The sequence below is a fragment of the Corapipo altera genome, unplaced genomic scaffold (assembly GCF_003945725.1).
Source record: "Corapipo altera isolate COAL_440 unplaced genomic scaffold, ASM394572v1 56, whole genome shotgun sequence".
Taxonomy (NCBI): domain Eukaryota; kingdom Metazoa; phylum Chordata; class Aves; order Passeriformes; family Pipridae; genus Corapipo; species Corapipo altera.
In genome coordinates this window covers 2,652,778-2,679,949 of record NW_020884896.1, presented here as the reverse complement: position 1 = coordinate 2,679,949, position 27,172 = coordinate 2,652,778, and the positions used below count along the sequence as shown (strand labels likewise).

The following is a 27,172-nucleotide window of genomic DNA, read 5'->3' as shown; positions in this document are numbered from 1 at the left end:
GTATTTTGGGCCAGTATTCAGTATCTAAATATATGAAAGTACTGAAAAATATACAGATCACACAGAACATGAATTGGAAAAGATTCACTACTCGAATTTTACTTTTTGCAAAATATTGTATTATGGCATTTTTTGGGTACTATATGCAGTGAATGAAATCCAGGCCATGCTGGAGGCAAAGGGAATATTAAATTTTCCATAGGACCTGGATTTTATCCAGTCTATACTGTATTTCAGTGTAGAATGCTCAATATTATGAGTTAATTACCTGAATTGGTTCAGACTGGCCATGTCTCATGTTTCTTAATAAAAGATTTAGATGTTTCACTGCTAAAAATATCAACATGTTTTACTATAGTGGATGCATTTTTTCTCCCTATTCTAATAATCAGAACCTGTAAGCCATGGAAAGAGTCAGAATAGATAATAAATGTAAAGCCAGGAATATATATATATATGCACACATATATATATATATATATATACATATAACGCTGCTGCTTCTTTTGAGAACACATGCAGAATCATTCTTGAGGAGAAAAGACAACGCAGAAAGAACCGTGTCCTGCCAATACTGCCTAAGGAGACTTTCCACTGTGCCTTTTGCAGCCACACTTGTCTATCTTGCACTGACCCTTTTAGCCTCCAGTGCACTCGTAGCAAGCGTGGATAGAATCCTTCTCAAATCTTTGTTCGTGAAGCCTAGCTGTGATGATGATATATATAACACACTCTATCTGTACTAATTTGTTTAAAAATCCAAATAACAACATATAAAGTTTTTGAAAATACATAACTCACCACTGGGTAATTTCACTGGCTTTTTTTATGTATTTGTTGAACAGACTATGTGCTAATAGACTTTCTCTGCTATCATCAGTATCTACAGGGCATCAGTACTCATGTATTATGGTCACAAGACTATTGCAATGAAGTGCTGAGTGTTTGCTGAGGTAACAGAGTAGAATATGTAGGGATAAATCTGACTTTCAAGTGGTCGTATAGAAAATAGTATGATGAGTTCCTTGCATTGGAAGAGAATGAAGTAAATGAACTGTAAGTTTTATAGCCCCTCACTGGGACACAATCCCCACATACCTTTGTTATGACAATCGTTGCCCTTCACGTAAAAATGTCCTAAATAAACCCGTGTTATCTATGGACAAATCTCGCCAGTTTAAAAAATGAGAATGCTTTCTTTAAACTAGAAGTTTTTTTAACTAGCTCTTTTCCTTCTTGTACTCCTTATGGAAAAGCTCGTAAGCAAAAATGCACTGCTGAGTTCTCCCAAACCGCGTTTTTTCCGCACCGCCGATGGAAACCACGCCGCGTTCCCCTCCCCTTCCCCAGGCTCCGCGCTCTCCCCGGAGATGATGTTCCTCGAGCCCGGCCGCGGTTCCCGCGCTCCGCTCCGCGCCCGGGACGCTGCGGGGGATGAGCAGCGCGGGAGACGGGGGGCGCGGGCCGACATTCCGATGCGGTGACACAGCCCCGGCCCGGCCCGCCCCCGCGCCGGCCCCGCTCGGGGGGCGCGCACGGCGATGGCTCTGGAGCGCGTCCAGGCGCACGGGGTCGCGGGGCTGCGGGACTCGCTTGCGGGCGGTAGGAGGAAGCTCTTCCGCGGGCTCCAGCTGGCGAGTGCCCAGCGGCGGGACGGGACGCTCTCAGGCTTCGAGGATCCCCCTCGGCGGACGCCGCCTGGTCCTTTATGAGCAGTGGCGCGCACTGGGAGCCGGAGGGAGCGGTTCAGTTCCCTGCTGCTGGCGGGGTGACCCGCCGCACTTGCCGGACGTGGAGTGCGGAGCTGCCCCGGACCGCGCACCCCCCGAGGCACGGGAGCGGAGGCGCTGCCGCGGGGCTGCAGAGCCGCCCGCCTCGCCGCGGTGCCCGTGGGAGCGCGGGGCTGCACAGGGCAGGACAAGGAGGAGCTGCCGCACCCCGCCTGCCGCGGGTGCGGGGTATGATCCCAGCGGCATACCCCGGGGGCAGCTGCCCGGCGGGAGAACCCTGCTCCCCACTACCGAGGAGGGGCGGTCCCGGGGCAACCCTCGCGGGCGGCCCCGCGCCCTCTGAGCGCGGCTGACTCAGCCGGCGGCGCTGCCCCCGGCCCCTCCCCGGCTCCCCCCGTCCCTGCCGGGCCCGGCGGGGCGGTCCGCGCCCGCAGCCCCCGCCCCTGGCCCGCCGGGGAAGGCGCCTTGCTCCCTCCGCTGCCCCGGGCAGCGGCGGCCGTGGAGCCCCGGCGAGGCGGGGGCGGCTCCGTCCCGCAGACCGCTCCGCCACCGAGGCACTGCCGCCGCTGGAGTCACGGCCGACCCGAGGAGGAGGAGAAGAAGAAGAAGGAGAAGATGCCAGGGGGACGCTGAAAGGTGCGTCCCCTGCTCGCCCCCGCCCGCTTTCCCGGGCTCTTTCCCCGACTCCCGAGTGAGGCTGGCTCTCCTCCGGGAGCTCCGCGGGGCAGGGTCCCGGCACCTCCGGCCCCGCTGGCCCCGGCGGGGGGTTGCGAAGGGCTGCCCGGTGCGGCCGAGCCCGGGGGCGGGCGGGGGCTCCGCTTTCGGCCATGTTCGGCAGCGCCGGCAGGACCCGCTGCCCGCGCCCTCCTGCGCCCTCCTCGCCTGACCTTCGGCTGCAGGGCTCCCCGCCTTCCTCCGCGAGGGTTCAAGAAAATCCCTAACGCAAAAGCAAAATGGGATGATTGCCCTTATCCCACATACTCTCTTCCACTGCGATTCTACAAACAATGTTTTACCCTTAAAGTCTGGCAAATTGTAGTCCAAAAGTGGTGCAGCTCATCGGAGATGTGGTGTTGGAAGGACCCTGTGGCTATAAGTGACAAGGGTGCCTTTAGTGGGTCTCAGCAAGCTCCTCTTGCGGGCTCTAGGCGCTCCTTGCAGGTGCTGCAGGCCCTGGCGCCCAGGCATGAAGGTGCGAATGCATTCCTTCCAGCTCCAGACTTCTCTTTGCCTCACTTGGTGAAGTGTCGTTGAGTTACAATGACTCAAAGTCTGCAAACACTTAGAGAAGTAGTTTCATTGAAGTGTTAGTAGAATCAGGACCAAGGTGTCTGAGTGCGATGCTTGTCCATTCCGCTGCACGCTCTTGGGACGCCACCAGCACAGGTGATACAGAGGAGAGCCTAGACAGGTGACTGCAAACTGGGCTTCTGATAGAGGAAGTTTGAGAGCTAAGAGTGCTAGAGAAATGCCTGAAGGATCCGCTGTACTTCAAGGAATAGTAAAATGTTTTGTTTCATAGTGAGGCATTTGTGTGAGAAGCAGAATTGGCCTTACTGTTGTATTTAGTTTGCTACAAGTTTGACAGAAAGTTTGCTAAATACTTCAATCCTCTATGTATGACAGGTGTTTGCTAAATATTTCAGTCCTTTACGTTTGTATATTTGAAAGGAGATCAGAGAACCTGCCAATTATGAAGAAACCACTTAATAATCATTGCAAAGCAGCGATACCATTATGTAGTTTGAGAAGGCATGTGTTTCCATCTACAAACAATCTTTGGTCTGTGGTATCTCATCCCCTGAAAAGTCAATAGCAAACAACCGATGTTTGTGATCTTTACAAAAACACCTAAACAAATCTGTGGGCAGTCAGACGAGAAACAGACACAACATTTTGTGTATGAGGAAGTGCTTGATGGAGAAATTCCCAAGACTGAAAGAGCGTGTCCAATCTACATAAATTAGCAGAGGATTACTAAAAATCTTACTTTTTTAGTAATCTAAGTAGATTTCATTCTTGTTCTGCCATACTGAGGTATTAATCTCAGATTCTGTAGTGTGTTCGTTCCTGTTTTCATACGTGGTAAGAAATTTTTTATTAAGACTTTGTGATTGCAGACCAGGCAGTGCAGTCCTGCCCTCTCAGTTAACACAGATTTCATGTGATACATCTTGTACAGTGAAAGTGTGGTGTTCAAACCAGAGTTCCAAGACATTAAGAAGGAAAAAGTAATTCCCCATGAAGTAAAACTTTTAGATCAAGAAACATGAAAGCCCAACTGCAGAATAAAAAATTTCTGAAAACTCTGTTTACTGGAGATCATAGAACAAGTTCATGAAAGAGATGATAATTTGAAAATTGGGAGGTTTTAATATGAGAAAAATAAATTCTCTATATTTAGGTTATCAAAAAAATGTAATGGAAAAATCTGAGCTCTATTTGTAAATACCCATAGAAAAGAATATTTCTTCTATCAAAAGGGCTGTTTTAGTTAAGAGAAATATGCAGGTTAAGATCCACCAGTGACTAGAACCTGCGCCAAAATCCAAGGCACATATTAGAAAGTGATGGTTGTGACTGTTCATGAAAGGTTGTAGATTTACAACCACTGGAAACATCTTACTCAATTTACCAGCCCTTTTTTTTTTTTTTTGGAGAAGAGCAGGTGTAATTTATCAGTAGTTTTTGGATTTGAAATGAGAATTAGTTAAAAAAGTCTTCAGTTATAAAGGAGGCAAAAAGTAATTAATCTATTATTTCATTAGAGGTCCATGAATTGCATAGGGATTTTTTTCATAAAGTGTTAAAATTAGGGTTTTTTTAGTGATCACTTTAATTTACATGCATGTTTACAAAAGTATTTCTTGAAGAGTGTCTTCCTTTAAAACACTGAAGACCACGCTCCAGAACAAGGGTTGTCATTTTGTTTAATGTTTTTACAGCACTTACCACAAAATGGATTTTGGGTCACGACTATGACTCTTAAACTTTATAAATTACAATGGTGTTATTAGTAATAATTTACATCTTTTTTTATTTTGTGTACTTCTTGAAAATATCACTAACTGAAACACTGGAACAAGTCATACAGCTCCAGCATGGACAGACTTACTCTCATGCCTGTTCACAATGCAGCCATTGATGATTTCATTTGAGCAATGACTGTCATTTGATTATGCAGACAGCAGGTTAATGGCTGTCTGTACCTTTAATATGAAATCTGATTAATTTCTAAATAATACTTTTCATCACATCTTTCTTTTAGAAAGCTATTAGCATGCTAACGTGAAATTCATTTTTTCCTTAGATTAACTCTGTCCCTTCTTGAGCCTTCTTAATCATTTAGAAGAGAGTTGTTGCACGTGTACTTGAGGACCTACATGACTGAGTACATATTATGTGAGAGCAGTCCAGCTTACTCTGCACATTGCTTTATTTGTCTTGGCAAACCTATACATATATCTGCTTGTGGGTGGGGTTTTCCGTAGTCCTGGTTCTGCCAGATATTGGTCATATTTCACTCTGATTTTTTGAGCAAAACATTAATCTACTGAAGTGAGACTTGTGTTTAAGACTGAGGATAAACTGGCGACATTTTTTTCTATGAATTTCCTGTATTGGGAGGTCTCTAATATTTTTCTTCTGTTTTGAGGCACAGAATTTTGGTTTTATTTGAAACAACAAAGTTAATTTGTAAATATGTTGCTGTGAGATTGAAGTCTGGTCCTCTGGTTTTATATACTCTGTCATGCTGACATCTCTATGCAAGACATAATTAATGTCACTGATTTTAAAGTAGGCCATCCACAGTACTCTTTTCTTGATTGCCCAGTCATTCATAAATAATCCAACATGTTCAAACAAGAGCTATATGTGCCATCACTTACTGAAAACGGTAAACTACAAAAGCTAGAAGGAATGAGCTCAACTGTCCACCAGAATTATCCTTCTGTCAGAGCCCACTACGTTGCTCCAGTTTATCAAGTGTCGATGATGGTGCCGCAGGTAATCCCAGCTCTTTCAGTAAATAATTTAAAGCAGCAGGGACACACACCTTATGGCCTATGTGAGGTGCTCCATGGAGCTGTCTTATGCATTCTTTACATCCAAAACTGGTATGTATTTGGTGTAGCTTTTGAGTAGGGAGAGTATTGAGCAGGCTTGAGTCTTGTACAAGGAAGTATATTCTATGGGCCAGTATATTTACTGTAATGTTTATTCACAGTAGTCGGAGGCACATCATAGTAGTTTAAATAGGCTGTCAACTCTGACCTACTTTTTATTCTACATTGCTATCAGTAAGTAATGTTTAATAATTTGTTACAACATTTTCAGTGGAGCCTCTTTATTAAATTGAATATATTATTGTATTTGTCAGTTGTAACATTTCATAAGTAATTAAAAAATTAAATGCTCGGGTATTTTCAGTATTTTTTATGTTGCTCACTTCAATGTTTTAAATGAGACACAAAAAGTAGAAACACTTAGAGCAAATTTGAAGCTACCATTTGAAAACATTTATTTTTGGGGTAATGGTTTTATTCTATCAGTATGCACAAGTGCTGCATAACTTGCATCTAATAATAGTGTGTTTTCTTAAACAGATGACTCTCCAGTTGCATTGACCTTGCCTTGTGTAGTAGGACCTTGCTGTCTGCTGTTTCAGACAATGCTCTGATGTGAGACCTCTCCTCCCACAGTATTTTTCTCTGTGCTACAGCATACGGCAAGAATGCTGCTGCAGTGATCTTTGGTATTTGAGGTTTTTGTTACACTGCATCTTCTTTCAGACTTTTTCATGATGCATTCCTTTACTCCAAATACAAAACTTAGTTGCTTGGATTAGGTTAATTTCTTTCTGTAGTGATACAAATACCTTTCAGCAGTGTTTTAGGGAAAACCAACTTGATTTCCCTTTGGAATTTAGCAAGATAAAAAGGGGTCATAGCAGAGCAGCTACTGCTTTGTGTACTACCAACAGTTCACATCAAAGAACAACCTGTAGATTTCTTCTTGAGGAACTTTCTTGGCATGAATGCCTCCTTTTTACTTCCTTCAGGGTTGCTACAATTGTTTTGGATTTCAGCTATGTACCAAATTGCAAGGGAAAAATAAAACTCAGTGTTTTAGTAGCCAGGCTGAATTGTGTTTTGAAGATGGTATTCTGCTTCTGTTCTAATTTTAGTTAACTTTCATACTCTGACATTTTTCAGAGATAGATTTTCAACCAATTAGTTATTGTTAAGTTTGGACGAGTATGGTAAAATGCATTTATAATCAGATACTTGTATTGGTGGGCAGAGATTTCTAATAATTGGTTAGTATTTTTCTAACTTTTTCTAGAAAAAGCAAACTTTTGGTGACTTTCGAGCGTATCAGATGTTTTCTCTGAGTACCTGCATTGTTTCTGCTGAAAGCTGTGGGAAAATAATCTGCAGGTATTTCTTGTGAAAGCTCTAAGTTTCTGATCAATGTGCACGTGTTTTAGTTCAAGGAGCTTATGAGGAGCAGTAAATGTAGAGGAATATCTATGCAAGGCTGGAACCCCCTAGATTTCTGCTTGCAGGAGAGGCTGACAACAGGCTGCCTCCCCGTTTTGTTCTGTAATTTACGTTTGCTCTTCAGCTACACTGCAGGCTGCTTTCCCATAACATACTGAGTGGCAAAGGTGTCAGACAGCACCAGGCAGATAATGCTTCTTGAAGTCTTTTGTTTTATGGTACTTCTGCATTATTTTAGTACTTCTTGCATTTTTTTACATGAAGAATAGTTCTTAATATGGCTCCTTCAGAGCTCTTGAAGTTTTTCAGTGTAGCATGAATAGTCTGTTGTTTGCATTTTTTCCCCCAAAAGAACAAAGTGGACATACAGAAAGGGGTGCATCTTGCACAATTACCTTTGTTTTGTTGTCATTGCACCTTCTTGTTTGTTTTGTTTTTGCTTTTCTTAATAGTCAATTGATGGAATAGACAACAGAAATAGGAATGATAAAATCAGTTGGACACTTGCTTATGTTGACAATATTTTTGTCTTAATAGCCACTCAAAATGTCGCTTTTATAATAAATTTGAATATACATCTGCTCTTGTTCTGTGCTTTAATTCAGCAAAGTATAAGCAAGAAGTTCCGCTTCAGTGGTGGTTTTCACTCAGTAGACATAGAAATGAAATATAGAGAAACGTTATAAAAATGGATGATTTCACATGTGTGTCATTTACTAAACCTCCGTGACAATCCCATTGAGCAGCATTCCTAATATCATTAGTCTGGGTAATTTAAATATTTAAGTACAATTATAGCTTTTTTAACTTTTATTTTTGTAGAAAAATGTAGAAGATAAATATCATTGTTAGCTTAGCCCAAACCCATGTGACATTGGGTGCTGTTGTTTTCATTGTGATACTTATGCCTTTTAGCCCCATAATTAAAACAGATTTCAGAGACTGTAATAGCAAGATTCCACTACATGGTTGCAGCATGAAACAGAATTGTTTATTTATTTTTTAATTATTCAGGGGTTTTTTTAATAAGTTGAAGAGGAATGTGGTTTTTTTAACTAAGCCCAACTAGCCTTCTTGGTACTTAACCAGAAAACATTTGTAGGTGAAGATCTAGAGTTTAAACTTATTTTACAATACAATTGAATCCCAAAATGCAGTGTTCAGTTGTTTCCATTCTCATCTACCTTTTCTGAAATAAAATAGAAGTTGAGTATGTATATAGTACCCTGGTATAAGAATGTTGTGATCATTAAAAATCTAGCTTTAGCAGCCACTTTTGCTGTAGAGAAAGAATATAATGTTATTACTGTCCTTTCTTGTTTGTGTTAAGCAGATATTGTCAACTGCCAATCTATTTGCACAGATTAAATTTGTTTATATATAGTCATGGAAATATTTTGGAGTTGCTATAAGGAAAGAATATGCTTTTAGAGTGTTAGTTTAGGCCAACAAGCAAGAGGGGTTTTATGAGTCTCTTGAATTATTCAATGCCTTTTTTTGGTTCTTAGTGGTCAGCAGAAATTTTTTCTCAGTCCAGCAAATTCTGAGCTATGGCAAATGTTTTACCTAGATTCCTCTGTCACTCAATTATGAACACTTTTTGGAAGAATGTTTTACTTGCTGTGGTTATGTGAAGCAAATTCTGGAACTCTGTCTTAAAACTTCTAATTTCTTTATTATAAGAGATATAGTTACTTGAGATCGGGGAAAATACGAACCCTTGTTTAAAATTTTGTAGATTCATTTGTATAAAGGAATAGGAATAACTTGGAAATCAGCAACATTTTGGGTTGTAAATGGTCCTTCTACTTTACCGAGATAAGGAAATACTAAAACTTTAGATTATCTTTCATAGAATTGGAAAAAAAGAATGGGTAATGTTGTATTAATAAGTGGATAATATTTACAACTGAAATGTATTTTCACTGGGTTTTTTCTAGTCATTCAGATCCATGGGGCATGCCAACAACCTGATTTTATTATGAAAACTGTGTTGTCAGCACCAACTGTTCAGAGCATCAAGTACCAAATCCTTATTATCCTTCTCCTTCTATGATTGGTATGGCTTAAAATTAATAAATGTGGAACCTTCCTTTTTCTCTTAAAATTCTTAAACCTTAATTGTTCCCATTTTCATCTTGTTTTTGTAACTAAAGGATATGTTTTTAGAGCTGAGATTATGAGTAATTACATAATAGTATGACTAGGGGCTTCTAAAAAACAGAGCCTTTCTGAGTACATGAGTGTAAGAATTAGCAATACTGTGAGGGCTCTTTAGAAATTAATTCTCCATACTATTCAAACTGTGATTTTAGATTTGCACGCCAGGTTCAGTAGTGGTTTGTAGAAATAGACAGTTCCCTAGACAGCAGGCTATAAAACAGGTCAGTGTTAAAATATGCAGTAACATCTTTCAAATGTCTGTGTATTAGACTACTATGCCTGCCTGAATTCTCTTTCAGGGTTCAGATCATAACATCTATTTGGAGTTTCATTACCTGATATGCATAGTAATGGTAGAGATGCAAAGACAGCAAAGGGTTTTCTGAAGGTCTTCACTTTCACCCATTCAGAAGTGGCAAGTTTATGTATTCTCTTAAAATTTGCAAATGTCATTCTACTTGGCCAAAGCTTGCCTCCATGTTTGTGTCATCCCTGATTTTGTTCCATATCCTCTTTATTCTGTTATGCAAGTTGATAACAAAAATGTTTATCCTTAACAATCAGTTGTCCTGTTGGCTGGGTACATAAAGCTGGTTTTGAGGCTAAAATTTCTGAGGACAAAAGGTAACATACCACAGATACAATGGTACAGCACAGTATTATCCTGAACAGCAGCTTCAGTGCACCCCTGAACTTTATTTCAGCTGTGGTACTTTATAGAAAGCTGCATAGAGTTGACTTATGAGTTAGTGGGAGAGCTGTAAAAATATTTGAGGAAGGTGTGTGCACAGATTTAAAGCAGCGAAAATTGTTTGGTATGACAGCATTAGTGCTCTGAGGATGCTGTTTAGAAAAGCAGAAAGTTCTGAACAAAAAAAAAAAAACAAACCCTTCACTTGCTTCTTCTTGCTTAAATTTACACTTAGCAAAACTCTCCCATACGTTTTACGTGCATTTGACTCAAAGAAATCAATGGATAATTAAAAAAAAAAGATAGCTTTTGTCTCCTGGTTTTCCTGCCTTACCCATCTTGCTTACAAAGCTCTGTTCTGCGAGCAACCATATGCATCCCAATAAAGGTCTTAAAGTTTGAATTGAGACAGAGACTGTCTCAGTTTTTGGCCAGCAAATGCAAAGAAAGTTGGCCATGTTCCCTCTACTTGCCAGAAAAGCATGAAAGCTGGGGCCTCTCCTCTGTCAAAGAAAAAGGGAAGTTCTGATCTTTCTGCATACAGATTTTTGCAAGTATTGAGTCCCTGATACATTCTTGATAGGACTTGTCTGTCTCTTGCTTACTAGATGTGGCCCAAAGCCCCCAGGAAAAGATCTCTAATTTACAGTGAATTTACATAGGTCAACCTCGGCTTTTTCCTCTGATTATCAGTTTGATGGTAATTTTTTTTCTCCATTTGCGGTTTTAAATATCAACAAGAAATCCCATCTCTACAGAATTACAGTTTTCATGCATGTGGCTTGTCTTTCATTCTACTAAATCTAAAGACCTTATTTTTTTAAAATACTTGATATACAAATGAGTATGCAATTGAAAAAGCATAGAGGCTGTTATCATACTGTTTAGTGTGTGTTTGGGTGTAGGCACTTCCAGTACTTGGTTCTCTCCTATACAGGGCTTTAAAACTTTCAGTGTTCAGATAACCTGACAATCTGTTGAATGATGTGTGACTATGTAAAATAAGAATATTATGAAGGAGATTATCTATAAAATTTAGGCTTATTTTTAATATGTTCTATTATGGTCCAAAAATATTTAATTAATTTTTGTCAAATATTTGAACTTAAAGTATTAAAAATCAGAATGTAGAATTTAGAAGTAGTACAGTAATAATACCTCTTACACATTCTTTCTACCATAACTGTACCTAAGGCTATGTAGAGGTTGCTATGTAATTTTTTCTGGTGAGTGAATCATTAAAACTAAGCAAGAGTTTTGGGTTTTGTGGTTATTACAAGCAATAATTATGCACATCTAGATTATGCACAACTGTTATACAGTTATATCAATAATGTACACTTCACTGTTGGCTTTTTCTCTATACTTATAGCGTACTTTCTGTAGTGGATATATTCTTTATTTTTCAGAGAGGTCACATGTAAAATCAGAAGTGATGAAATGCATATACTGTAATTTCAAAAATATGTTGAAATGTTGTAGTACTATTAGCATTATTCCTTCTGTAGCTGTTTCTGCTTTTATAAATGCATTAAAATGCTTAAATAAAACCAGCCAGCATTAATGAACAGGTAATAAGCCAGAAACCTATCTGTGAAGACTTAGTGTGAGGACTGTGCTGTCTGGTTCCAATTTAACCTCTTCTCAGATTACTCTCATGAACTAAGTTTGTGAAATACTTTGAGAGGGTAAATTTTGAAGTTAGAGCTTGTCTTTCCTATTCTGCTGATTTTATTTTTCTTAAAGGTAGGTAAAAAGGGAAGGCAGATAGTTTTGGAAATCAATAAAAAAGTGTCTTGAATATATAGTGGGTCTGAGTGTGACATGGTCCCCTCTAGATTAGCAGGAACAGGTCTAAGGAGATGCTTCGTAGCTTGCAAGATAAGCTCATAATAAAATAAGAGGACTACTGATTAAAAAAAATTAAAATAAGGGAAAAACAATCCCTAGAACTTAAGGGATGCTGATTGATTTGGAAAAGATGTAAAAGAAATAGGTCTGCAGGAGCAGGTAACTGTTTTGAGGTGTGGCAGTAGCATGCCTACAAAGACAGATGAACAATATTTAATTTGAAATCTCAAAGGACAGGTTAGTCTGCATTCATTTACGTATGCTGGTTTTATATGTTCTTTTTTCATAGGTCATCTACTGTTATCCATAAACTTCATTCTAGATGTACAGGCACTGTGTTTCTTTTCCTCCTTACCACATTCCTCACACGACCTTATTTTTCCTTCTTGGCAACCAAAGAGGAAAGTAATACCATCCACATTGTAAACTGTTATTATTTAAGCAAAGAACCACATATAGAATGCAAAATATTAATTGTGAAAAGGGAGAGCTTTGGTCTGCCCATTGCACCTTGTAGAGTGCTGGTGCTCTGAGTTACCTTTTGTGAACACTCTCTTCATATCATCAATGAACTTGAGCAGTTGTGGCAAGCCCCTGATACGCTTCACCTTGCAAACTGTCTTGAAACCATTTTTTGTTTTTACACTGTTTTGAAACATTGCATAGGTTTTTGTTGCATGCAGAGCACTGTTGCCAGCATAGGCCCTTGTTTTGTTTGAAACTGTGTAGACTGCACAGATCATTAGTTTTCATTGCTGCTTTGCCTCCCCTCAGGGATCTTTTCTCCTGCCAGTTATTACTTCATAACACACTCAGCTGCCTGGTAGGGTCATCACTTGTTTGAACAGTCTGTCCTGCAGGTGAGCCTCCTCATGCACTGGTCTGCAGGGTTTTCCCCTCAGTGGGATGAAGTCATTGTTGTCATCTTGCCCAAGAGAAGCCTGATTACAGGGCCTTGGGCTGCTCCTTATCTTTCAGTTTGCTGCCTCAGTACTGGCTTGATAGTGTTTGATTCAGCGTTTCAGAGTAACCTCCCCATCCCTGCTCTTGGCAACACAGAGAAGTTATTCATTGTGCTGTTTGAGAGTTACTTGATCGTTAATTTTCCTCAACTTCTTTTTATGATTTTTGGTGAGCACATGGTTGTGCCTGATGGTGAGGCCAATGACCTCCATTGCTGGGGAGCTGCAGGAGATGTTAGTGGAAGGATGAGCTGCAGGCTGAGGCTCTACTCCAGTCCACCTGTATCAAGACAGGCACCAGCAGGTGAATTGGGTCCTGGTGTTGATCTGGTAAGTCTGGTCAAAAGGTCAGGAGCAGCAGAGAGCAAGGTCTGAGCCCAGAGATGCCAACAGCAGAGCTCAACCCAGAACTGGGGGACAGTCTTGAGCTGAAATGGCTCCTGGGCCTATTGTGGGGCATCACAGGTGGGGCCGGTTATGGCATTTAAGGACTTGGTGTTCTTGCAACCTTGACAGTCCCTCTGATAGACATCTGCATTGATCCCATCCTCGGTTAACATCACGCGGTGTTGTGCTGCTTGCAGCACTGGTGTGTTGTTATTGTGCCCAAGTACGTTACAGAAAATAGAGTAATTTCACCTTCTTTAGCTGTTACAGCAGAAATAACCTTGAGTGTTCCAGCATGTGTTCACTGGTTCGTTATCTTTTACAGTCCTGTTGTGGTTGTGTTCTTTGGCTTGTTTAGCTGCAGCACTGTCCGTTTCCTCTCTGGTGCTTTCCCTTCTCTGCTCAGGCTTAGGGCATACCTCAGGGATATGTACGTGCCTCCTCCCTTCCAAGACCTTCGTGACCTAAATGTTAAGTAATGTGTTAGCAGCAGGGATTCACAGTCAAAGGGTTGCAAACAAATCTTTTTGCTTGACTGAGAAAGTATATATGTAACACTCATTTTTACATAATATGTTATTACTGAGGCGTATGAATATTGGAATGTATGTCTAGGGTTAAAAAACCCAGCAAGATTTCCTAGTAGCATTTTCAGATTTTAATGAAGCAGTTTTGTTTGGATACTATCAGAGTCTCTGGGCACATATTGCCAGTTAAGTCAAGTGAAAAAGGGTGTTCCAGAGAAGGAAGTGTAACTTTCCGAATTATAACCTGCAGTTTTTAGACTAGTTTCTTATGGAAATGACTTTGCAAAGTCACACTGTGTGTCTGTATATGTTTCCTTCCAACTTTTAAATAGCCTGTAACAGTTGGGTTTATTACAAAGTGCAGATCTCAGATACATGGAAGACTTAATGAATTTCATGCAAATGTTACTCAGATGCAAAAGAGAAGTTTTGCAGAGCGCTCTGGCTGTGAAGGAGTTGCTCTGAGAGTTCACAGATTAATGGAGGGTTCATATAGGAGAAAGTCTTTAGTTATACCACAGCTGTAAGAAAAGCTTCAGTTACAAGTGGCATTTCCTTAGGCATCGTGATTATTCTGTATTCATTACTTCTAGAAGCAACTAAGGTATATAATGATTGGTTATTGTGTGTTCTTTTGTTTTAGATTTTACCTTTAGCTACTCTACATGAACATTAAATATCCTCTGAAATACTTGCTGTTAATTTTACCAACAACTTCACTGTGTTAAAATTTCCTCTATTCATCTGAAAGTACAAGAACTTTTAAGAAATGTAAGAAACTTTGAACAAGTGATTGTTTGCATTAGATAAGTATAGAATTAGCTTTTGCCACACATTCTTATCCCAATTAACTATATTGTGAAGACTGAAGTAGACAAAATCTGGCATAAAGTCCCATCTTATCAAGGGAGCAGATTTTCATATTTAGAATTCCAGATTCTTACTATTCTTGAAGCAAGGAGCTCAGGAGTGAGCTGTTTTATGATGACTGAACTTAATTTGAATACTTGCTGAAGGTTATCTTTTTATCCCAAAATAATGGGTGAAGTACAAATGCACATTTTTAAACCAGAGGTTGTAAATACAGATCTCACAAGTAGTCAGAAATACTTAGTGGACTATTTTCATACACTCTCTGAAAGATAACCAGGAAAAGCAAATAAATCTCTATTTCTTTAGCAAGGATGGAGACATTCATTGCAATAAAGATCCTCAAATAAAGGATCACCTGAATGTGTCACAATCATATATGAAGACATGCTGTGTTGATCAGGCATGATTCTCCTTCAGATAGGTCAAGCTGTTAAAAAAATGCAAGTGGAGCTTGAGGAACATGGAATTTGCTGTGTATATTCTCTGTGTCTGGTTAATTTTATCTTGGAAGATGTGACAGTATTTTATAAAAGAAACCTCCTAACTTTGATCCTGGTTGTCTTCCTGTCCTATTTATTTATTGATTAAGATTGGATAAGTAGTATTTATAATGTGAATTACAATGATGCCTGCAGGAGTTTTAAAATATTAAAACATTTTATTTAGAATGATCACTTAGAGGTCATTAGCAACATAATCAGTTTTATGTTAGTATAATAAACTTCTTGCAACATCCTGAAAAAATAATTTGCAGTTATGTGCTGACCTGCTGCTTGCACAGTTAATTTTGGCAAGAGCCAATATCTTAGAGATTACTTGGCTTGATTTAGTCAGATGTCAGGGTGGGCTTTCTCCCAGAGAATGATGTGATTGATAAAGCCATCATAGGCAAAAAACAAATGTAGTGTTGACTTGCTGAGCAAATATTATTTGCTATATTTGAGTAGTTCAAAACTGAAAACCATTGTTTTCAGTGGTTCACTTCAGTACTCAATATCTGGCAATATTAGAACAGTAACAATAGTATAGAAATTGTTTCATGTATTTTCAGGGATGCTGAATTAATAGTCTCCTGAAAATTACATCTTTCTAAAGCAGGTAATTAATTCCCCTCTAAGCAGACAGTTTGTTTGCTCTTGCCTTGTTTTGCTCTTGCCCTGTTTTTACTCTTATATTCTCTATTAGGCGTGATAATAATAGCCAGATGAAATAGCAGATGTTCAAAAGAGAAAGAGTAAGAGACTAAATATTATGATTCCTGAATGAATGACATGAATAGGTCAGGAATGATATACAAAGAAAATGCATTTTGAGAAAATGGAAGAGTAGTGCAGTAATTTAATAATGTTAGTTTTCAGCATTTGAAATATTTTTCTTTTCTAGAACTATAGTGTAAGTGCATAAGTTGACAAATGACTGAACTTTTTTCCACGTACAGATTAGTGTTTAGTTTCCATTTGAAACATATACTGAGGTTTCAGACTCACTCTTGTTGCAGTTATGACAGCTGAGCAATAACATATAGATTATTATTCAAGTAGTGTTTTAAGTAGGGCTACTGTGGCTTAGCATACTGTGAGTAAAAGTGTTAGCTTGGGTTTACAGAAGATAAATTGTAGTGATATATGTACCTTTAACATACCCTCAGACATTTTAGTACTCAGAAATATTTTTATTACAGGTTTGTTCTGTTCTCACCAGAGTGGCTAGAATTACAGCTAATATGGGACAGTGAGAGAGAGGGAAATGAGAGAAGACTTGAGTGCTCACATGAGAAAAATGCCGTAAGGAAGAATGAACAAGACAAGTTCTTGTTGCTTATTCTGTCCCCAGGATTGGAGTAGTTTTAAAACTTTGACAGGGTGACAGTTTCTTATGGCAAGGTGCAGTTGCTGTTTATTGAAATATATGTCAGTGTGCCATTTTAAGTACCTTAAAGGCATGATTTCACATTGGATAAAAATGCTAATGAGCTCAGACAGGAAGACTACTGTCAATGGCACTTTGTTGTTAACTAGAACTAGATAAGAAAGAGGATTGCCAGGGCTGAAGATTCCTGTTGGAGGGGCATGGGTTTTTGCTTTGTGATGCAGACCTCTCTGGTACTGCTTTGAGAAAAGGGAAGATGAGAGGTAATGGTTTTAGGATATTTGGTAGATGGTTCTTCACCTCAAGGCTGAATTGTCACTCTGCTACCAGTGTCCAGGCAAATAAACCTACTGCTGTAGAAACTAGTGTGCTGGAGTTGGATCCCTGTGCAGGGAGAGCAGCTTTGCTGGGCGGCACAGGTGGTGCTCCAGGCAGGACATGGAGTTTGGTTGGTATGCTGTGATATCTGAAACCTACTCCATCACTACTCTGAAAGGGTCAGCCCACTGCAGGGCTTGGCTGATGGCTGGCTGACCAAGGCATTAACCTCTCTGAAGGCTTGAAGCAACTGACTTAGACAAACAGTATCCTTTGGTCAAGGCAGCATCTCCAAAAGCATCTTTCCCAGGTGTAGTAGGAAAAGAATGGGATCAGAGCATGAAATATCCACTTCTGTCACTGGTGTGCCATTGTGAATCTGTGGTTGGATGTTTTTTTGCAAGTGAAGGCCTGCAATCAATTTGCTACTTACTCTCCCTTTGCATTCAGGAAGTCATCTGGCTTTCAAATTATGTAATTTTTCCTGCTCATATACTGAGTTCGTATGTGCTAATGACTCTTCAGAGAAAGAGTTTGATAAAAACTAGAATGGAGGAAGTATACCATGTTTACAAGTAACATTAGTATGTAGTCCCAGGTTACTGTTGACTTTTTAGAGCTGTAAATGGTTCATATTTCCAAGTGGCAGATTTTGAATGTGATAACCAAGTTCTCGGAACAGTAATGCTTGTATGTAAGCATTCCATTTTGTTTTACGGCCACAGAAGTGTTTGGCAAATGATAGGAAGTACATACAATCATTTCCCCCATATTTATTAATTGTATTTTGATGACAACAATTGTTTTCATTCATAATTTAACAGAAACACCATTTGCAATATTTTAAAAGTAATTTGTAATTGAGATTCATTGTACACAAAACACCTCCACTTCTACTTCTTTGCTTTTGTTTGATGGACTTTACTTAGAGCCCCAATCAGTAGAAGAGCTTCCTTTTATTTTCCAGCATATTTAATACCAGCTGGCCTTAATGAAGGAACTTACTGTGCTTTATCAACTGAGGAGAAATGGCATAATTTGACTAAAGAGAAACCACGTAAAAGAAGGGTGTCTGTAGAATGTTAGAATTTGTTAAAGGATAAAATGAAGATATGAATGTTGCCATTGAATTCAGAGGAACCATAAAGCCTTCAAAGGTGGACAAAGCCTTGAAATGGGATGATGGCTGAATTATTTCCCAGTCTGATGTTACAGGTGTTTTAATGGATCTGAATGCCTGATTGTTGGTACTCAAATATACACAGAGCATGTGGGCAGTGATGTGAATGTGTTACTTGCTGTTCTACTGCAGATTATGTGAGTAATTCCAGTGAAGCAGAGGATAACATCTGAATTCCGAACACTTCAGCTGGTACTAATCTTACTGTTTCTTATTATATTTGAGTAGTGGAACTTGCCTTTGTTTTGTTGTGGTCTATCTAATTTGTTAGTTATAATTGTGTTGCCTGAACCTCTCAGATTTTTATACTTACATGTCTCTGTTCCTGTAGATTGATTTTTAGGATGTATTTTGGTGACTTAATAAAGCTGTCTCAATGTGAGATGCTGCAGATACATTTCCACTCTGGTCTTGGATTCTCCCTCAGTCTCCACCCTGCTTTATGCTTATGCTGTCTCTGTCAATTGACATGATTGAGTTGTGAGGGACATCAGATAATTCTACCTGAAGACTCTCTTCCATTCTTCCTGGGTTAATTTTCCTCTGGATTAGTTGATTCTCCTCCCTGCAGGAGTTCCTGTTCAGGAGACGGTGAAAATACCTCATTGAAAGTGACAGGGAATGAGGGATCAGCTGCTTTGGCTAGAGCTTGCCAGTAGGTTGGCTTAAACCTTAAACCTGATTTTTAATCATGTTTATTTTTTTTTGCATTGTTTGTATAATTACTTTTAAAATTCCCAGATCTTAAAATAAATCCTGTTGCACTAGTCCATTTATCTTTTACCTGCTTTTTCTAAAAATTTTTATTTTATTTCTCACTATATTTCATATTTTTCTTCTGCATAATCATTATTTATCCTTGTCTTTCATATATTTTATTAATGTCAGTTCTTTTGTTTTCTGTTATAGTTTATCTAATCTTTCTAAGAAATCTACTTATTAGTGACAAGTTTATTGAATTTTTTGTTTTGAAGTTTTTTTTTTTTTAATTCTGCTGCACTCCTGTTTCCTACGAATTTGAGACTCGGTGCTCAAAAATCTTTTTTGTGCATTTAAGAGTGTTTTCACAGTTCCTCAAAACATTAACAAATTTATTCCAGAAGCACTTGTTCAAAGAGAGAAGAATAATCCTGCTTTCTATCTTATACATCTCAGATAGAAGGACTTGTTCATCCAAGCGTCGATGATGAAATTACAGCTTTCAGATAAGGTCACTTATGAGGAAATTCAAGTAACCACTGAACAGAAAGTTTATTTAAACAGCTTATTGCAGATCAGATCTAAAAAGAAATACAGAACTGACCCTGACAGTAAAATAAATGCAGTTTTGGGTTCTCTCAGTGCATCTCCTCATGGAGAAAAGGAATTTCTGTAAAGAAATGAAGAGTGAAGCTGTTATCTGGCAGAAGCTTCAGATTCTGCCTGATGCAGTGATGAATGATGAAGCAATTGAGAGGGTTCACCATCTGGCAGACATTTGCATAGTTTGAGACATCTAATACTTGATCATGTTTAGATAAGTATTCTAGAAATTGGAAAAAAGGCTGTAATGACAAGATATATAAATACTGTAGTTCTTCTTTCTTGTTGTTGAAACGCAGACGCTGGTTGTAAATCTGAGGTTCCACATGATGCTGGATGCCAAATAAAATGTTGTTATAACTTGCTTCCAACTGTTCAAATAGGATTTGTGCACATCTTGAGTGATTCTTAAGAGTCTAGCTATTTCCTGCTTGCTGTTTCCCCGTAATTCCCTGGGCAGAAGAGGGGTTTAGAAAAGTGGTGATGACACATTGGTGCCCTGTTCTTGTACTAGTATCTCCTGCTCATTTCTGATATAAAACACTGTAATGAAATGTTTTACCTATACTGTTGTAGACTTTAATTCCAGATGTCTGGGGAATAAGAAATCATTAAATATTATTATTAATTATTATTAATTCTAGCTAGAACCAGTTTGTACTTTAAGTTTTAAAGTGTATGCAGTCAGTGTAAATGAAAAAAAAGTAGACAAATTAGTTTTTTGTCACATGTTTTCAGACTTAATACATTTTGTGAATGTGTGCGTGCTGAATGGTTGCCAGACAGTTTATTTTAATTATTCATTTGTCTTTGTTGGCTGACCTCTGCATCCACAATGATTCACTAATGCTGGATCTAGTTGCTTATATTTTTACTTCCCTTTGCTTGATAGAAGGAGCACACTACATTTCTGACATAACTTAGGCCTTGTAAAATGAACCAGTGTAGTTATTAATGGATTTCATCAGCTAATCTAGTGGCTTTAGAAAATGCCAGCATGTATTGAATACATTGCAGGCTTTGCTGTCTACTTTGTGTGCTTTTATATTCAGATTTAACTGTAATCAGTGTGTTTTGAGTTGAATGTACACCAGGAAGAATATAGCTATGAATAATTTCAGCACTGTTTTTATATACAAGTGCACGTATGTGTTTGTATGAGGATTTTATATGAAGATCTAGGTTTTGGCCACCCATGTGGAGATAGGCAAGTAAGGGAAGGCACAGGGAGTGACAATTCTGCAATTTTACAGTAAATACAAAATACAGTTTTATTGGTTGAGCTTGTGAGTTTTACACTTGATAGCATTTATAAAACTGTGTTAACACACTTCATAACATGTCTAATGAATTCCATCAGTTTCAGGAATTTGCTGGGCACAGTAAATTGAAATCTGTTGATTGCAGTGGAAAGCAGAGACTGAGAAGTGTATAATGTGGGACACATGAAACCCTTGTCATCTGTTCAGCAGAGCCGCAGCTTCAGATATTTTTACAGTTGTCTGTAGATCAGCAGCTCTACCATCATGGTTTTCACTTGCTATTTCATACAGTTTTACATACTTGTACACTAGACATAATAGACTAAAAGAAAAGTTCAGGGTGCATTTAGACATCCTAGCAAACATGATGTAAACTGAAGCTTCTAATGAGATGTGTGGTCCCTACCAGGCATTCCTAATATTTTCTTTTCGTGGAATATAGTGATCATGTGACCACAAGGTGAGTCAGTTTGTTTGGATGAGAAGAATAGTTTTGTGACAAATCAGCCAGCTGAATTAACTCTGTGGACTCATGATCTCTAGATGAGTGAGATGGGATGAATGGGAACAAAAGGTGAAGAGTGAGGGAAGGAGCAAGTCTGCCAGCTTTGGTGGCAGCTACCTGCTAGATTGACATAGCTGAAATACCAAATTACATTTGCAAATTGCAGAATCTTGTAAATCACCTTAAGCAGCATTTTCCTCCCTTCCCCATGCTGGTCATTTTCTCCCTTGTGCTGTTGTAGCACATGTTAGTACAACCATACTATGAACTGGATTGGGAAGATGTTCTGGCTGTGAAGTAACTTGAGTAAAAGATTCTTGAGATGGATCAGTTCCCTATCACATTGCAGTGGTCGCAACAGGATGGGAACAGCTGGACATGCGGTGGGAGCTTCTTAAGCAGATATTATTCTTGATGAGTTGGATTTCAAACAGGCACGGACAGATAGAGAAGATAGAAATGGGCAGGCATATAGCCTCAGGGGTTGAGGAGAGAGGTGACCAATGCTGGGGAAGATTTGAGATAGTTTCTAGAGAAAAGAAAAAGGTCTGAGAGAAGCTGTTTGGGGAGGACACGTGTGGAAGAGCTTTGGCATAAGAGAGAGATGAGAAAATTATGTGGAAGGAAGGAGGACTGTGAAAGACCACTTCTAGCCTCTGAAGGAGCTTTGTGGGCACTGTATGATGTTAATGGACTTCTGGTTTTAGCAAAAAAAATTTTTTACTGAAAAAATTCAAATTAACATGCATGGTCAGTTTTGTGATCTCAAAATCATCATATGATGTTAAAGTTGCATAATAATGTTGTCTTTTTGCCTAGTAGTGTGATGTTTTGTAAGAATTTCATTTGACAAACAGCATAATTAGAGGTATAGTATTTGCAGTAACAATCCAGTCCATTAATTTTTATTCTGGCTTAGCAATATTACAGTGAGTACATTTATGACTATATTTAGGTGGCTTTTATTTTCATTTGACTGTCTGGAAATCTTTGTTCCGAAACAGGAAAAATAAATCAGTAGATTGAGACATTTTGATAGATCACAGAATTCCTTAAAAACTCAGTACTGAAGAACATTACTAACGTATATACATGTTTTATACCTTTTACAAAGAATTATTGTTATTGATATAGAAAGAAAGAAACTTCAGAGATCAAGAGAAAAAATGGCAGCTTCTCCTTCCTAGATCTTTCTCCTTTGATCAGCATCATCATATGTGGATTTGGACTGAAAGGCATGGAAGGTTGCCAGAAGAAATAAGATGGGATCATTTCTAGATGGATTGCTTGCAGTTTTCTTCAAGTGTGTAGTGGCAAAAAGTTATGTAAGCTGTTGTCTGGGAATTTGAAGAGGAAGGAGGACAGGGAAGAGGGATAGGAAAATAAGAAATGGTAGAAGAAAATTGCTTAAGTACTTTCCTTTTTCGTGTGCATGTGTGGTGGTGGTGTTGTTGGTTTGTTGTTTGTTGTTTGTTTTTTTTTAAATGAAATGGGTAAGATTGAAGAAAGTGGATTAAAATGAATTTAAGGGTAGAGTTTAAAGATATAGGGACTACCAGGGAATGTAGATGCAAAGAATTGCTTGAGTGTTGCTTTTCATTGCACATCCTCTACGGTTGTGCTGTTGCAGTATTTCATAGGGTGGTCTGTGAACTGTGTTGGTAACATGACTCTAGTTTTAGAGTCCCGTCCCCAACACTCTATCCAACTACTGCTATCTCCCTCTACACAACTTTACTATGAACTGTAGCTGTTATTTTCCTTTCTGGTGCTAAATCTCTCTCGTACAGGATCTGAGTTTCTCCTCCTGACTCTCCTCTGGCTGATCTGGCATGCACGTGCGTTTTGTAATGGGTGGAGAATGTGAAACTTGTGGCTCTTTGTTCTATCTCCGTCACTTTCCTTTGCAACCCTCCCAGTTGTTAAACCAGTAAAATTGAAATCTTGATTGAAGTGTTAAATTGCAATTTTTACCCTCGCTAGCTACTGTCTGAAGAAACAGTGTTGTTCTCTGCCTAGTAAACTTTGAAGCCAGAGATTTGTAGCAAAATGTAACTTTTTGTAAATTTGTCTTTCCCTTTTTGTGACCCCCTACCCTGCACCAGCAAAATGATACATTTAGTTACACTTTCACAAGTAATTGTGTGAGAATACAGCATCTCAAATATCCTGTTACCTAATGAGTGTGTTTCACCTTTTGATTTGTGCCAGACTACTTTTGGATGAAGGTTAGTAATCGATGAAAATTAAACCCAACAGTCTAAAATGCATTAAAGTAAAATACTTAGTTACTCAAGAAGAGTATCAGAATAGATTTTACACTTGAAATTAGTTTCTTTATTGAGCTTTCCTGCTTTTTATCCCTCCCATCATTCCTAGGTGTTTTATTAACTATAGATGACTTAATTATTATATTTAGCTGAACCAGTGATTTCATCATTTGCCTCAGTTTTGTGCTATTTTTTGCTGCTGAAGTTTCAAAGTTGGGGTTTTTTTTGCTTGTTTATATTGAATTTAGACTGTTCTGGTAAATTTAGGTCTTAATATAACTTTCTGCATTTTCCATATTTTTAATAATACACTTTAGATTTTTCAATGGTAAATATGATAAATTGAAATTTTAAGAGCATATTTTTTTAATTCGCTGTGATTTATCTAAGTGTGTTTCTTTTATTCTTCTGATTCCTTTATTGAGCTATATGTAACCTCATATATTCTGATTCCAAGTTTTACATCTACCATGCTGTTTGCAGGAAAGAAGCTGAGAATTAATGGCAGTGTAGAAGGGCAGGTTGATATTTTAGCTTAAAGCATACAAGTAGATGGGGTCAAAAATATTATTTCTAATATTTCAGTCTTTTACCCTAATCTATCTTCATGCTTTTTCAGTCGTAAACTTGAGGCAAAAATACTGTGTCTTCATGATTTTGTGGTATCAACAGAAAGTGTAATGAAAGCAAAAACCAGGTAACACCAAAACAATTGTAGTTGCAGTTCTGAATAGGAAAATAATAATTTAAGAAGATAGTGTAGGTTTAAAAATTATTTTAACTTATCTCGGCTATGAAAAAATATTGAAAAGACATTTTCTTTTTTCCCTTTATATTTATCTTGTATGTTCAATTTCAGTGTTACAGCTTCAGTAAAATTAGTTCTCTGCAGTCATGTGGCTTTCCACAGTAAAGTGAGAACAGCTATTAAAGTGTGTAAAATGAGACTATAATTTTCCAAAATTGTTAAGTGAGATTTTAAGATGGATTTAAATGTGTATTTTGGAATTCTCTTGGTTTCAGTATAATTAACTTACTTTGTGTGGTCATCCTTTTTACACAAAAGCAATTTCTTTTTATATATTTCAATATAAAATATATATATATTTCTTTCATTACAGAAAACGAACTTTTTGGATGCCCCACAGGGAGATGCATCTTTGACATGGAGCATATGTTTGGTCATCTTCAGTCTGAGGCAACAGTATGTGTGCTACATATAACAGAAGAATTAATTGTGGAAAGAGAGCAGCTGAATGGCTACATCACAATAAGAAATGGGTCTAAAAATGTTAGTGTTTCATGCCACTAATGTAAGGTTGGGAAAGCCTAGTAACCCAACAGTCAGAAGAATTTCTTTTTTGTAAAAGCCAGTTCAAAAAGAACAAGCAGTCAATATATATTTTACTATGTGTTCCCTGATTATTTAGCACTGAATCTTTTATTACACTGAAATCATGGTTTGAGGATTGGTGGACAGGATTGGTGGATCCCCTGCCCACCATCCCCAGCATACATCTGACAACTAAAGACTGTGTCAAGATGACCTCTGAGGAGATGAGAGCGTCTGTTCTCCTCTCTGTGGTACGGGGTAAAGTGATACCTGCTCAGTCAGCTGGAGATGAAAATACTGAAAATGCTTTGGACACCAGTGTTATAAAAAGACATACTGCCAGTTCAGGAAGGCAAACCACACATACTCTGTCATACTTACACAGACTGGAAGAAGAAAGTCTTCAGGGCTCAGTGCCCAAAATATTCTCTCTGGCAAAAGAACAACTGACTAATGACAAGAGTAATGAAAACTTCTGGGATAGGAGCAGCTCCATCCCCGATCCAGTGGAATTTCTTAACATTAACTGTAACATTGTACAGAAAAACTACAAGAGCAATATCCCCTGCAGCCAGTTGTATCAATCTTGTGATCCTTTAGCAGGGGGAGAGGCATGCCTGGAAACTGGAATTCCTGTTTCGCTAGAAAGAGCCATGCTTGCTGAAATTCAGTTGAAAATGAATGGACCTTCATTAAGAAGCCAGACAGCAGTAAATAAGAATGACAGCGGTGATCCTGACAAAGTGGCCTTTTTTCACTTACATTGTGCTGGTGAAAGGAATATATCAAAGGCTTTGTGCAGTTTACACAACAGCTTCATTTTGGATGACTGCTTGCAGCCCGTGAGCCTTGGTGATGGTAACACCTCCGGTTCCTCAGGCTGCACTTGCAGCATAATGGAGTTGACAAATAATTCTGAGAATGAAAATGGGCAGCAGTTGTATGAAGATGCTTTAAGGGATAAGTATTTATGTCTGGAAAGAGCACCACGAAAAGTTAAAGTGACGTGCTCAGGTCACAACTTCTATGGAAATAACTTTACTGGAAGAATGCCCTCAAAGCCCTTTCTGAGCCATTTTGAAGACTGCAATGATAACTGTGAAGATGAGTTGGAAGAGGATTTTTTTAGAAACAAAAAGGAACGTTCTACTCTATTAATAAGACGTTTCTGTAAAAATGATAAGGAGGTTAAAAAATCAGTTTATACTGGAACAAGAGCAATTGTTAGGACTTCACCTTCAGGGCACATAGGAACTGTTGCTTGGAATTATGTTGAGCAAAGGAGAAACAATGGTGGCTTGAAGCTTTCTAGGATTACAACAGAACAGCTAACTATAATTCAGTCCTTAATAAAATGGAAGTTTAATTCCTGCCTTGAAAAGTCTTTATGGTATGAGGTAAGCTTTTCATAGTGTTTGTTTGTTTTGTTTGGGGTTTTTGTTTGTTTTTACTTCTTTGGTTTTTTTAAGTTTTCATAACCTGATGACCTGTCCATTAAAAAAGCACCTTCAACTAGTAAATACTTAGTAGCACTGAACAGGATATTCCACTTAACCACATTGAGCAATCTTATGCTGAACACTGTTTTTTAGAAAAATGTATTGTCATCTTTCAAAATTCTTTAGGTTTAAAACGATATGGGATAAAAAGAATGATTTTATATGTGTATAAACTGTATATGTATTTATGTACATACATATATATCTATATAAAATGTGTATAGGTACATATTTATACATAGATGTATGTATAAATTTAAATCTTGCTAATTACTTGTATATAAGAATATAACACACCTATATACAGATTAGAATGTATACGCATTTTTATATTTATATTTTAAATTGAAAAAGTATATGATATGCATTTATATTTTTGCATATCTATAAAATAGATGTATTAATATGTATTATAGATCTGCACCATCTACATGTTAAAATGAACAAGCTCTAGGGAGGGGGAAAGAATCAAGATAAAGGAGAGTGTGGTCAGATAAGCTGTGCTTATGAACTGGTCCTGAATAAATGTAAATCCCTTCTGTTGGAAGAAATTTCTAGCAGTTAGTGCTCAAACTCTTCAACAACTTTCACTAGAACTGAAATGGAGGAAAACTTACTTGTATAGATTCATAGAATCATTTAGATTTATAAAGTTCTAAGATCACTGAATCCTACTGTAAAACTAATCAAATGGATTGTATGAAATTTTGTCATTGATAAGGGAAGAGGGGACTTGGTTGTTCAGGAACTCCGTGACAGTTGTTCCCTCCTCTAATATCCTCATGTCCTTCTAGAAATGAGTATTTTTTCACTTAAACAGTTGATTGGAGAGTTCTATAAGCATGTTTACGACGTTTTTGTACCAGGCTGCAAGACTTTGTGGTACTGTTCATTACTGTGAAGTTTGCTATACTAGTCAGTGGAGATCCAGACTTGCTGGTGGAGC

At 38.3% G+C, this 27,172-nt stretch overlaps 1 protein-coding gene across 5 annotated transcripts in view; it reads left to right on the top strand.

Annotated features, from left to right (window-relative positions):
- Positions 1-2,239: 2,239 nt before the first annotated feature.
- The window catches only part of PLCE1 (phospholipase C epsilon 1), a 150,139-nt gene continuing 125,206 nt past the window's right edge, over positions 2,240-27,172 (top strand). For 4 of the 5 annotated variants that reach the window (XM_027647743.1, XM_027647742.1, XM_027647741.1 and 1 more), the window contains exons 1-2: positions 2,240-2,366; positions 24,516-26,124. In XM_027647743.1, the coding sequence (XP_027503544.1) occupies positions 24,937-26,124 (1,188 nt within the window). In that variant the 5' untranslated portion in view covers positions 2,240-2,366; positions 24,516-24,936. Of the gene's footprint in view, positions 2,367-13,211; positions 13,232-24,515; positions 26,125-27,172 lie in introns of those variants that run through there. The other variant, XM_027647740.1, reaches the window with a different exon arrangement.